Source organism: Chinchilla lanigera, unplaced genomic scaffold (assembly GCF_000276665.1).
Source record: "Chinchilla lanigera isolate Chin_1 unplaced genomic scaffold, ChiLan1.0 scaffold00036, whole genome shotgun sequence".
Lineage (NCBI taxonomy): Eukaryota > Metazoa > Chordata > Mammalia > Rodentia > Chinchillidae > Chinchilla > Chinchilla lanigera.
This window is the reverse complement of record NW_004955437.1, coordinates 4,579,358-4,593,324: the sequence shown is the minus strand read 5'-3', so window position 1 is coordinate 4,593,324 and position 13,967 is coordinate 4,579,358. Positions and strand designations below refer to the sequence as shown.

The 13,967-nt window shown below is 42.9% G+C and overlaps 1 protein-coding gene across 4 annotated transcripts in view; it reads left to right on the top strand.

Annotated features, from left to right (window-relative positions):
* Window positions 1-13,967, top strand: part of Dnah8 (dynein, axonemal, heavy chain 8) — a 280,486-nt gene that overhangs the window by 128,937 nt on the left and 137,582 nt on the right. For all 4 annotated transcript variants that reach the window (XM_005389606.2, XM_005389605.2, XM_005389608.2 and 1 more), the window contains exons 43-49: window positions 1,930-2,102; window positions 3,027-3,205; window positions 7,938-8,125; window positions 10,853-10,939; window positions 11,038-11,145; window positions 11,333-11,467; window positions 13,325-13,486. In XM_005389606.2, the coding sequence (XP_005389663.1) occupies window positions 1,930-2,102; window positions 3,027-3,205; window positions 7,938-8,125; window positions 10,853-10,939; window positions 11,038-11,145; window positions 11,333-11,467; window positions 13,325-13,486 (1,032 nt within the window). The remainder of the gene's footprint in view (window positions 1-1,929; window positions 2,103-3,026; window positions 3,206-7,937; window positions 8,126-10,852; window positions 10,940-11,037; window positions 11,146-11,332; window positions 11,468-13,324; window positions 13,487-13,967) is intronic.

Sequence of the window (13,967 nt, the reverse complement as noted above, 5' to 3'; positions counted from 1 at the left end):
ATCAGTTTGCATCCCAGCTAAAATAGGATCTTGGGGCTGGGGATTTAGCTCAGCGGCACAGCGCCTGCCTGGCAAGCACGAGGTCGTGAGTTCGATTCCCAGTATCGGAAAAAACAAAAACAAACAAAAAAATAAAATAAACTAGGATCTTGTAGCCAGTGTGTGTACCCTTTATTTTTCCATATATAATGCTTGCATTGTAATCCACATATACTCAGAACCCACTAGATATATTCTTTCTTATCCGTCCCCTCCTTACCATTTTAATGGATTGATAGAAGCAGCTCCTTACCTACATCTCTGGGCCTGTGGGTTCTGTGTTAGAAAAGAAAGTCCTTGGAGATGGAGCCAGACTGTGTTACCTGAAAGTAGCTCTTTTATAGTGATGAGTAGCTGGGCGTCGTGGTGCACGCCTGTAATCCCTGCACTCGGGAGGCTGAGGCAGGAGGATCGTTGCGAGTTCGAGACCAGCCTGGGCTACAAAGTGAGCTCAAGGCCAGCCTGAACTGCACAGTGAGACCCTGTCTCAAAAAGAAAAAAAAAAAAAATAAAGTGATGAGTAAAAACTCTTCTTCGTGTGGGAGGCCAGATTCTTAAAGTGGAGGAGGAAGCAAGAGCTTAAACAATGCTACAGACCATAATAATGGAAAGACAGACTGTAAATAGTGACATGTGGGAAGTCCTGGTCCGATGGAGAGTTGAGTATGGTGGAGTTACCTGTGCTTGCCAGAGGTCCGGTTTTTAGTGTCTGCTGAATGACCTGAAAGTGGACCTACTGGTTGTTTTTTTTTTTTAAAGCAGGACTGAGGTTTGTAGGAGACCAAATAATGAGAATCAAGGCCTAATTGACCTTCTCTGTGAGCACGACGGGAAAAAAGAGCAAGCCGTGCTCCTTTGGCAGCATGCAGGCGTGCTGGCTCCAGGGAAAGTCAACACAGCTGAGATCCGATTGATCTCCTGGGCATATACTATAGGTAACAGGAGGCAGATGAATCTTCTACCCTAACTGCCGCTGCCATGGCTAAGTAAACAAAAGCGAGGAGTGCCAGATGCCCAGGGCTCTTTAATCTCCTGTTCGCCCCCGCGGGTTAGTCACTCCTAGCAAGCTGGCCTCCCACAGAGGTTTCTCCAGGTTTACCAGAGGGCAGTCACGAAGTATTTCAGAATGTAGTTGGGGAGGGATGGAGTTTCTCAAAATGCTGGCTTGGTTTTTGTCTCTTCTCATGGACCAGGTCCTGGAGCTGTCACCCATAGCGACGAGGGTCTGGTACATCTTGTTCCATGCAGAGATACGGGATGCACTGGTGACCAGGCAGGTTGGGTGGCCTGGCACACTGCTGGCGCAGGAAGACATGGATGTGTGTATAACCATTCATTTCCTGGTTTACTCCCTTCATTGATTCCACATACCACGAGGACAGTCTCTAAAGCCTTCACAGGGCACCGTGAAGCTTCAACTCTTTCTTTCTTCAGCGCTCTGAACATTCCGCTGTGTACTGAACTTTTTTTCAGTTTCTTAAACACAAGCAATAGATTTTCTGGATCTTTGCCCTTTATTTCCCTGACCAGCTTTTAGTTTAGATATTTTTTCCTCTAAGTGTCCCTCTCTGATGCCCTGGGCTAGGTGTGTTTCTCTGGCTACTTATTTTCATGAACACTGAATTTCTTTGACGGTGTTTTCCCAACTGCATTGAGATCGCTTGTCCTTGTCGCACTGTTTGTCTTTTGTTCTTTTTCTGTGAGCTGCAGAAGGCAGCAACAGTGTCCATCCTTGTTTACCCAGCGTTCTGTCGTGCACAGAGGGAATCGATAAATATTTGTTTAATGAAAGAGAATCAGTACATGAATGAGTGAACAAAAATGCCCACACGCTTATGTTTTACGCTAGGCAGTTCCGCTTGTAAACTTTGAAAATTTCGTGTTTTTAAGGTAAAAATGCATATCAAATCCGTTACCGATTTTGAATGGCTAAAACAGAGCAGATTTTATTTCAAGGAAGATTTGGATCAAACTGTGGTATCAATTACCGATGTTGATTTTATTTACCAAAATGAATTTCTGGGGTGCACCGATCGCCTTGTTATCACACCGTTAACGGACAGGTAGGAACCCCAGGCTTTGCTCTTCTACTTTATAATTAAATTATGTGTCTCAAATTATTTTGAAATTACATTTGAAATATTCAAAGCATCTTGCGGCCGTGGTGGGCCTGTGCTCGCTCATCAAAGTCTCACGTGAAATAACCATCGCTGTTCCTTAAATAAGCGTGTTTGTTAAATCTTCATGAAGTAGACAAAGATAAAAGAATAAAAGCAAACTTCATTGTTGACTGTGAGTAATTTAATAATGAGTTTTAGATTGAAAGGTGGAAAATTTTCCAAGAAGCATGCAGAATGCGATTAGAATTGCAAAGGAAAGTACTTTGGATATCATCTCATTCAGCTTCCTGGTTTTTTCAAGTGCAGAAATTGATGCCTAAAGTGAAGTTTCTGAATAATCTTTCCAAGAATGACACTCAGCAAGAGCTGGGTCCTTTTCATTTTCATATAACCGACAACACCCAGTTCAGTATGCACACTCAAAATAGTGGAATTGACTTGAATTCATTTTTAGAACCTTCTGTTCTGCCATGACTATAAGTAGATCGGCTTCCCAGTAAAATTATGAACAATCAAGTTTCATCTTCAGCCTTTTCTTGATGTCTCCAGCCTCCCCCTTGTTCGGTTGCCTCTTTGGTGTGGACTGTTCAAACTCTAAAACAAACAGATAAACCAGGCGTGGTAGTGCACGCCTGTCATCCTAGCACTTGGGAGGCTGAGGCAGAAGGATTGTCCCGAGTTCGAGGCCAGCCTAGGCTACAAAGTGAGCTTAAGGCCAGCCTGAACTTCATAGCAAGGCCCTGTCTCAAAAAGACCCAAACAAACAAACAAATAGGTGCATTCTAATCACATGGGACGCTTGCTTGTGCTTTTCTGTAACACCAGTTATCCCGTATTCACAAAGGCATATCTGATTCACACTCACAGATGCTATATCACGCTGGCTCAGGCTTTGGGGATGAACATGGGAGGAGCTCCGGCAGGACCGGCGGGCACTGGCAAAACAGAAACCACGAAAGACATGGGCAGGTGTTTGGGAAAATACGTGGTTGTATTCAACTGCTCAGACCAAATGGATTTCAGAGGCCTAGGAAGGATTTTCAAAGGTAAGTGTTAACTATTGTTAAATTATTTCTTTTAAATGAATTAGTCCTTTATTGCTGATGTAAATCTAAAATGGCATTATCCCAGGAATCAACACTAGGATAAGTTGACCTAAATGATACTGCCATTTTTCTGAACAAAAGGTGGCTAGATATTATCAATTTTGTACGGTTCAATACTATGGCTGGTGTTATAGTCCATGCATTGACGGTACATTATATTATGAAAATGGAATTGATTTATAATGGACCGAAACAACAGCAGAGGTAAGAACAAAATAGCAAATTGATGACAACAATGACTTTCCTTCTGGTATTAAATCTCATTGAACTGAAAGGTTTTTCAAAAAGAACAGCAACCCTGGAAAATAAGAATGGCCATCAGCAGTTGGGAAATTTTGGAAAAATTCCTGGAAGGTAGATAGGAAGTGTGTTGATTTGGGGCTTATTTTGCAAGGGGAACAACATAATACAGGACACATACTTTATATGATTATTTATAAGTCACCCAAAGAGCAGTATGCAAAAGTGTGCTGGAAATCTGTCCACACACTAAGACCAAGGAATCCAGCTGAGGGCCTGGATCCCACAACAATGTCCTACATGAGCTGAGCTGAATACCCAGAGCTCATAACAATGCCTCCCACAAATCCAACTGGAGGCCCAGAACCCATGACAACATCTCATGCAGATCTGTTTCATGGATCTGCTGGGAAGGCCCAAAGGTCAGTGGTGGAATCTACAAAGTCTGTACCAGCAGGAAGAAGGATCTGTGCTAGCAGGCTGAGGGATCTGCACTGGAGCCAGGAAGTGATGCTCAGAAGAACCAGAGCTCCCCCAAAAGGTACCACAGGCATTGTCGGCAACAGTGAGGTCCCGAGCTCCTCCGATGACCAGGATGGCTGAGTTCCCATCAGGGAAGCCAATGCAGCAAGCTTTTCCTGGAGGCCGGCAGTGCGCCATGTTCCCCTCCGGAACCAGGCAGCTATGCTCAAAGTGAGGACCAGAGCTCCCCAAAGTGAACCAAAGCCATTCTCAGTGCCAGCGGGGTCCCGAGCTCCTCAGAGGATGAAAACAGCCAAGTTCATCAGGAAAGCCAGCTCCCCACGGCCTCTCTCTACTCCCAACAGCCTGCCTCTTCTCCAGGTCTGCGTCTTATGCTGCTGGCAGCAGTCCTCAGGTGGGCCTCCCACACCCAGCACCACTTACTCAGTTCAGCTGGGGGTTATAAGTTGACCACCAGTTATCAACCCACTACAGGAAGCAATTTCAGATAGATAGGAAAAAGAAACCCAGGAGCACTTCCACCCTGGAACACGCTCCTTGATGATCTGTTTTGTGTCTCTGTGCATTTCCTCAGGAACCTCTTGCCAATCCAAGCTGTACATACCATCTCTCTGATGACTGTCTAATTCATGGCTCCACCTCAGTCTTCTCTCTGAAGCTCTGGCTCCAGATATAAACATTTACTTGACTTCTCCACTTCAGTGTCTCATAGGTCCAAAATCACTGTACCCCAACTCAAAGCCCTGTCCTCCCTCCCCATATCCGCGCATTCCCCAGCGTTCTCTATCTCTGTAAGTGGCCACTGCATTCTCCCAGGTGCTCAGACACAGCCCAGAGCTTGAACTTATCCATTACTTCTGTCTTTGTCTTGCATTCACATCCAACCCATCCACAAACGCTATTGGTTTTATTCCCCAAATACACCGCAAACTTCACTCCCCACTGCTGTCACCTGACTCATGCAGCCAGCATCTCCTGGAGCATTTCCGTCAGCCTCCCAGCTGGTCATCTTGTGTCTATACCCTTCCCCACCCCATTGTAGTCTCATAGCAGCGCAGTGTTCCTTCTCCATGTGGATCAGTTCGTGACATGGTCTTCCTGAAAGCGGTCTAATGGCTTCACTCTGAGGACAAAGCCAAATCCTTATAGTGGTCCAGTGCTGTGCTGGATGGTCACACTTGCTCCTTCTGATACCCGCCTCCCACCTACCTCCTTCCCCTCCCTCTGCCTGCCGAAGCCGTATTGCTCTTCCTGAGGCTGCTCAGACAGCCGATGCATACTCATTTTCCAGAGCCCTGACCTTTGCTGCTTCCTGAATTCTTCTTCTAGACTTCTATCCACATGGCTCACCCGACAGCAGGCATCATACTGCTGAAAGTTTGGAGAATTCTCCTTGCAGTGAGGTACAAGCAAGGATTCTCATTATTGTAATTCCTGTTGCTCAGGCACCCTAGTTCCAACCAGGGCAGTGGAGAACAAAAGCAGAAATCCAGAGACTAGAAAGAAACATAGAATTGCATTATTTACAAATGACATGGTAGACTGTGAAGAGACTTCAACAAAATCTACAGAAAAATAGAATTTAGTAAGTTTAGTAGAATGTAAAAATCACAGGCCAGGGAGATAGCTCAGTGGCACAGCGCCTGCCTGGCACGTGCAAGATCATGAGTTCAAATTCTGGTACCAAAAAAAAAAAAAAAAAAGCATTCACACATAAATACAAAATCAACACAAAGTCAGTTTTATTTCTGTAAATCACAAAAATAGTTAGAAAATGAAATTTTCAGAAATTTAGAACATAAGTATGATATTGGGGCAGGAATAGATAAGTAGGCCAGTGGAATGTGATAGAGAATGCGGAGACAGGCCACAGCCACCTGGTACATGGCATAAAGATGGTATTGTAAATCTGTGATGAAGAGATGGACCTTATAATCCACAGTTCTGGGATAGCAGATGAATATTGTTTAACAGAGAGAACTGGATCCCTACTTCACGCTATATACCAAAATCAGTTCTGGGGGATTAATGCCTAAACGTGGAAGGTACAAGTAGAACAGTAGCTTTAGAAGGTAACAGTTGTTTTTAGGATAAAGTTTAATGCAAAAATCACAAACCACGAAGAAAAGTACCCTTGCCTACCCTAAGTAAAAAACTTACGTTCATTAATGAAAACCAAAAAGAAATTTGGAAAAAGCTGTGGCAATGTATACTTTCTACAAAGGGTTAATGTCCCTCATATATAAATACTGCCTGTGAATCAATGAGCAAAGATGACACCATGGAAAAATGAGGAAAAAGACAGCTTTTTACAGATAAAGGAAAATGAATAACCAGCACCCAAACAGGGTGTATTAGAATGAAATTCCATTCTGAACTTACTTAGCAGATTAACTAAGACTTAAGTGTCTTTTTTTTTTTTTTTTGAGACAGGGTTTCACTGTATAGCTCAGGCTGGCCTTGAGCTCACTTTGTAGCTCAGGTTGGCCTTGAACTCACAGTGATCCTCCTGCCTCAGCCTCCCAAGTGTTGGGATTACGGATGTACACCACCACGCCCGGCAGTGTCACATTTTTTGACCACTGGCAAGAATGTAGAGCGACAGAAACACTCATCTACCATTCGTGGGGGTGTAAATCTTTTTGGAGCTCAGTCACATTACTTTAAAAAGCAGACAGGCATATTTTAAGCTGTCCACCTCTTGATATATATCTGCCAAAGGCACACCTGTGAATGTTCAGAGCAGCAGCGCCTGCAGCAGCAAACAACTGGAAACAACCCTGAGCGTCAGTTATGGTGGCCTTGAGGCATAAATTGTGAATATGTAATTGATATATGATATGTGAATGAGAGAAAAATGTGTGAAATTCTGTATCCACGATGCTGTATGCAGTGAAAATGGCAGTCAGAAATGTACCAGAGTGGCAGGGCCAGAGACCTGTGTCAGAGGACGAGCTCCAAGCTTCCCCCCTCTACCAGCTGTTTCCTCAAAGCACCAGAGCCGGGCAGGGACCCTGAAAATAGGAGTTTGCATTTGGGATGACGAACGAGACCCTCAAAAGCCATTATGCAGAGATAACAGTCTCACTAGTGTTTCAAAAGAACTTGGGGAGGTACAGACTGCTGCCCTGGATTAAAGAAGAAACAAAAGAAAATGCCAAAGGTAGTAAAACTGATAGCTTCAGGGAGATTCAAGAATGTATCACATCCAGCCAATGAAAGGAAAACAGGTAGTTAGGAGAAAATAACCATTGGAATTCTTGGAAATTGGAAATGCAAATTAAAAGAAAGAAGCTTCCGTCAACTATCAGGCCAAGGCGGGGGGAGGGGGGCGGGATACATTGCAAAAAAAGGTCGAGAGATACAAAGTTTGACGGAAAAACTGAAGTCATATTATGTGTGTGTGTGTGTGACTTATATGTGATGGAAATTCACAAGGGAGAGAGGAAAAATGGGAGTGACTAATAATAAAAGAAATGAGAACATTTCATACAGCTGAAGGTAGTGTAGTTTTCATCCTTAGAGAATAGACAGCAGTATTGTCTGTGATATCCAGGTCTTGCTTTGTGCTGGGTTTTGTGAGGAATAAATAAAAAATCTTTTGGGCCATTCTTGTATTCACCTTGCGTCCTGACATTTCTGTCTCCTTGCAATAAAAGAACAGAGAGATCTGACCCGGGCAGGGCATGCCTTATTTTGTTATTTTCCCTGACACTGTGGTGCAGTCCCCATCCACTCCCTCTGAAGGTAGAACTTCCAGACTAAATCGGATCTTATCTCCTTTGCAGAAGTCCTGAATATAATGATGTCTTTATAAACAGCCAGATGGGAAACTTTACGTAAATCAGGTGTAAATACGTAATTGTTTGCAAGTACTTTGGAGCAATAATTGTTATCGAGAAAGTGTATGATGGAGTAAAACTTACACAGTAACTGTTTTTCATGCCAGGTCTTGCGCAGTCGGGTTCCTGGGGCTGTTTTGATGAGTTTAACAGAATTGAATTGCCTGTATTATCGGTGGCGGCTCAACAGATTTATATTGTCCTGACAGCGAGAAAAGAGAGAAAAAGACAGTTCATTTTTTCGGATGGTGATTGTGTTGATTTGAATCCAGAATTTGGAATCTTCTTAACCATGGTGAGAACATAGTCCTACATTTGAAATGCAATTTGATTAATTTGATTGTTGCAAATTATGAAAAAAAAAAGAACTCATATATTAGTGGGTAAATGTCTGACTGTCCAGGAGCTAAGAACTCTTTTTTTTTTGGTTTTTCTCCGGTACCGGGAACCGAACTCACGACCTTGCGTTTGCCAGGCAGGCGCTTTTGCCACTGAGCTAAATCCCCAGCCCCAGAACTCTTTTATTGTATGATTTTTGTCTGTTTTGTTTTGTTTTTATGGCGTGGAAATCAAGCTCAAGGCCTTGTGCGTGCTAGGCAAGCACTGTACCACTGAGCTATACCCCAGAACATTAGAGGGTTTTTTTTTGTTTGTTTGTTTGAGTAGTAAAAATAGCCCAGTTTGAAGATGACATAGTAATATGTTAATACCAATGGCTACAGTTCATTGAGCACTCAGGTATAAGGCTCTGGGCTAACTATCTTAGATATTAAATCAGCATAACTCATGCAATCCTGCACTAAGAAACAACTGCTAAATCCAAGTTGCTTAAAACCCTGAACACGTCTCACTCACGCCACGTGCCCGTTGTGGGTTGGCTGGGTAGGGTTGGGAGGCTAGGGTCTGCTTTACAGGCCATTACTCTGGCATGCAGGCTGACAAGATTGTCACCACCTCAGTTTGCTATGGCCAAGGCAAAAGGGAATACGAAGAGTTGTACTCTGGCTCGGAGGTTCTTCGTAGAAGTGTCACAAATCACAAGTCTCATTGGCTCCAGTTAATTTACATGGTCATACTTAACTCCAAGAGGGGAGGGAGGTACAGGCCTATCATGAGATCCCAAGGAGGTAGAACCTGAGCTCAGTAACACTAATGCCTATTGCATGCACATTATTTCATACCCTCTGAGGGTGGGTATTTTTATAGCTTGGGTACCTGAGGCTCAAGGAGACCAATAAACTCGCTGAAGTCACACAGCCAGTAAGGGAGATGGGTTCCTCTGTCTCTAAAATCAAAACTTGCCTGCTTAACCACTACACTTAATTTCCCCTGTTACTAACAGAAAAAAAAAAAGACTTAAAATTTTCAAAGAAATTTAACAATCGTATACCAAAGAGTGATAACCAATTCAGGTACTGCGTGATGGACAGCACTACCCTGAGATAAATCATCGTGCAGATCAGCACCCAAAGGCATGATGAATAAACAGAAGTTTCCATGAATTAGGGAAATGAAGTTAATGTTGGACCAGTTTTAATGTTTTTATATATTATCTACTAAGGTAAACCTCTGAGTTGCAAGATAACACGAAGTATTCAGTTTTAAAGATCCCAGTGGACACAGATAAATTATAGAAAGCAAAAGCAGAGAAGTTTCTGATAAGCTTTATTGTAAGCAAAAGTAGTAAAGCAGTTGGGGAAATAATGATAACCTAGAAGTTAGCAGTTATAACAGGAAACAGGATGGAGAAATTTGCTCAGTGTGAAACTACAGGCGAGAAGAATTTTTAAGTTTAACAGTCCCCCTGGATTAAGAATAAAATTAGAAATATCAATTTGATTGTTGCATTAAGCAATGTATAACTGAGACTTAAAAAGTAGTTGCTTAGCAGGTAAGGCTTTACTCTACTAAGATCTTTCTGTTTTTTACTCCATCACGGTTTCCATCTGCAAGGTCACCTTATGACCCGAGATGCTACAGAAAGCATGTCCGTTTTGTTCCATCCAGCCGGTTGAATCAGCTACAGACTTTGAGGGTATTTCACAGTGATGTGTCCCTCGGCAGCTCACTGTATGGAATTTAATCACACCAGCTGCAAGGCAGGCTGGGAAGTGTAGTTTTTAATCTGGTTGGGCGCGGTTGGCAGCTGGGGTTCTGTGACTACGGGGCAACTGGAAATCTCTGTATTTGCAGCACCTAGCAAAGCCTATCGTTTTTACATAGTGTTTCAGCAAATGTTCAGGGCCTGAAGATTTCTTAAAGAACTGTTGTAAAATAATGGACCCTTCTCAGGCTTGTGAACCTCCAGCCTTTCCTTCAGAACTTTTGGAGCTGACCTGTCTTCACATTAGTGTTAATTATGAGGAAATGTAGTTTCCTTTCCACCTTGCCTTGTGTCCTTTCCAGTACAGTATTTTCTTATCTATTTCTCTTCCCCTCACACCTACGGCTCTTATTTTTAATGGTACTTTGTCAGCCAATGAATTTTATAACTATGACTGCAAAGAATAACTGAAGAGATGAACTAAAAATTACCAAAGGCTATTTGAAATAAAATCCTGTGTTTTGGGGCTGGGGATTTAGCCCAGCGACACAGCGCCTGCCTGGCAAGCGCAACGTCATGAGTTTGATTCTTGGTACCGGAAAAAAAAAAAAAAATCCTGTTTTTCTCCTCTGTAAATAAAATAAAATATTTTAGACTTAATTATTCATTTATTTATTTGCTTTTCTATTCTTTCATTTCTGTTTTTCAAACCAATATACACAAAGGCTTAATTTTTGCTATACAGAAGTACACGTGTGGCTTTAACAATACCGTGAAAATGGATATATAGAAGAAGTGATGTGAACATTGTTAAATATGGGTGGTCCAGTACACACTTGTGAGGAAGGAAGGACATTTTATAAATCTAATCTTTTTCAATACCACCTTAGAATCTGAATGAGGGGTATGAACTGTATTTGTGCCCAGGAAATGAAAAGTGTATCAAGAACTAAACATTGACTATACTTTAACTCTTAGAACCCTGGATATGCTGGACGCCAGGAACTGCCAGAAAACTTAAAAATCCAGTTTAGAACTGTCGCTATGATGGTTCCTGATAGGCAGGTATGCATTAACATTTGAAAGCATAATGTCATTTATGTTCTTTACCTTTTTTCCACTAAAGTTTCTGAAAAAAATATTCTCACCATGTTACTTTTCAGATCATTATGCGAGTTAAACTTGCAAGCTGTGGTTTTCTAGAAAATGTTATCTTGGCCCAAAAGTTTTATGTTCTTTACAAACTCTGTGAAGAGCAACTCACTAAACAGGTAACTTTCCACATGTGTTTTTTTCCCGTAGCTGTAGCATTTGGTTTTTCCTTGTGCAGTCTTACCTTGATAAATGCCAATCAGGGAATTTTTTTTTTAAAAAAAGCTGACTCTCTACTTTGATATTTACAGTTTTTCACTGAAATCATCTTTCCCTGCCTTTTTTTTTGTTTTTTTCTCATATTAGGTCCATTATGACTTTGGATTGAGAAATATTCTATCTGTGCTGAGAACGCTTGGATCTCAAAAAAGAGCCAGACCTGAAGACAGTGAATTAAGCACTGTCATGAGAGGACTGAGAGATATGAACCTCTCTAAACTGGTATCTTTTTTTCTTCTTAATTCATTTTTCTTCCAAGTTTTGACCTGGCTTCTGTCTGTTTGGCTGGTGTGTGGTGGTTGGCTCTGGCTGCGCTGTGAGCACAATCAGGAGAAAGAGTGAGCTCCCAGAAGGCAGAGTTCCCATCCTCCACTCCGACCATCACGGCCCGGAAGTACCTACCCTTTCTTAGGTTGTGTGCAGGAAAACGGGTCCCCAGTGGACTTCAGTGCCAAAGTTCCCATCCGGTTCTCTGTCGTTCTTCAGAGTGTGACACAGGTTCTAAACGTGAAAATCTGGATCCATAGGGAACCATGAGAATCTTTGCTTTGTTTATGAATAGCTTATCTCAGATATTTCTCCCAAAACATCAGCACTATTCCTGTTTTTCCAAAACTGTATTACAATTTTGCCCTGGGAATTGTAGGAGTTATTTCACTGCCTTCATGCTTTTTACAACTATAGCCAGGCGTTTAGAACTAGTTGATGGACACGTTTGTGTAATATTTGTGCCACAGATGGTGTCCATGCCCAGGGCATGCAGGTTGGACAAGAAATGGTCACCAGGAAACTCACAGGCTAGTTTCAGAGACTGTCCGGTAACATCTCCCTAGTTCGTTACTGTCGCAAAGCCTGTTCAGGTGCCCTGTCTTGTCGAGCTCACTGCAACGCTGCTTGGATATGGGTGGTTGCTTTGCTTATCATTGTTTTACAAGTACTTGTGGGGGAACTAAAATGTGGAGAGGTTAGGGGACTGACCCTAATCACAGTCATCAGAGAAGCTGGAACAACAATCTTTAAGACTTTCTGATGCCAAATCCAGTGCTCCTCCTAGTAAATCTCACTGCCTTTCTTTGATAACGGTGTGTGCATGCGTGTGTGCATGTGTGTGTGCATGCGTGTGCATGCGTGTGTGTGTGTGTGTGTGTGGCATTGGGGGTTGAGCTCAGGGCCTCGCACATGCTAAGCAAGTTCTATACCGCTGAGCTATCCCCTCAGGCCTTTTTAATTTTTATTCTGAGACAGGGTCTTGCTGAGTTGCCCAGGCTGGGCTTCAACTTAGCATCTTCTTGCCTTAGCCTTCCTTCGATTCTTGAAACTCCTCCCTGTACATTCAAGAAAGCAACAGGGAAACTCCAGAGAACAAGGAAAAATCAGAAGAGGTCAGAGGTTAGGGTTGGGCAGTGAACGTATTAAAAACACAATGAGGAGTTGGAGTCAATTTATTTCAACCTATTGTAAGAAGGGCAGAACACTGATCCGGTGGAGTTTGCCAGCCAGTATTGGATGAAGTCATATGGGGTTATGGGTACTTCCTCTCTTTTGTGGTACTAGGGTTTGAACTCCGGGATGCTCTATCTCTGTGCTACATCCCCAACCCTTTCTTAAGTTTGATCTTGAGACAGTCTCGACTAAGTTGTAAGGCTGGCCTCGAACTTGTGATTCTCCTGCTTCACCCTTCCACATACCTTGGATTACAGGCATGTGCCTCTCACGGTGCCTAGCCAGGTGTTTCTTAACTTAAATGAAATGTTACTGTCCTGTTCTTACCGGGTTGGGATTATAAATTGCATACGTGAAGGTGAATGTAAGTACCAGTCTGTGAGAGGCAGAACATTCGTATGATAAACAGTGAAATCAAACTTGGAGCAAGAAGTGGAGGCTGGATGGTAGGTCGTGAATGCCAAGAAGCTTTGGCACAGCGTGGACCCAGTGGCGGTGTTCAGGAGAAAGCACCAGAGCAGGCAAGTCAGATTAGGAGAGTAACAGGTGATTCCCTGGGCAAGAAGCAGGGTGCGCAGTACGCATCTGGCTCGTTTGTAAATGTGTGTTGACTCACCTTAACCTGTGCCACCTCAGGTAGATGAAGACGAACCCCTGTTCCTCAGCTTAATCAATGACCTGTTCCCAGGATTACAACTGGATAGTAATACTTACGTGGAACTGCAAGCTGCAGTAGCCAACCAGGTCCAGCTGGAAGGTTTGATTAACCACCCACCCTGGAACCTCAAGCTTATACAGGTGAGGCAATTTTGATCTGTTGTCAGTATAACAATATGTATGAGCTGTTAGACATCACATGATCACAGTATGAATTAGTCTTACTTGATGTAAGTTAAAACTAAGTTAAAATGCTGTATGCAGGGCTGGAGATATAGCTCAGCAGCGCAGCTCCTGCTTGGCAAGTGTGAGGTCCTGAGTTCGATTCCCAGTACTGAAAGAAAAAAAAAAAACTTAAAAAAAAAAACCCCTGCCATATGCGCAGTATTACAACAAGAGTCCTCAGGAGAAATATTTTTGTCCTGCCTCATGGTAATCAAAGCAGTAATTTAGTCTGGTTATTACTTACAACTGGTAAAAAGGCGGGACAGTAACCAGAATCTCAAGAATGGTTGGGATGTGGCACGGACAGACCCAGCCAGCTTCCTGTGCCCAGCTGGCAGATTGCCCACAGCTAGGGCCTCTAGTGTCTTTCTGTCCATCATACTTCATCCTTGTGACC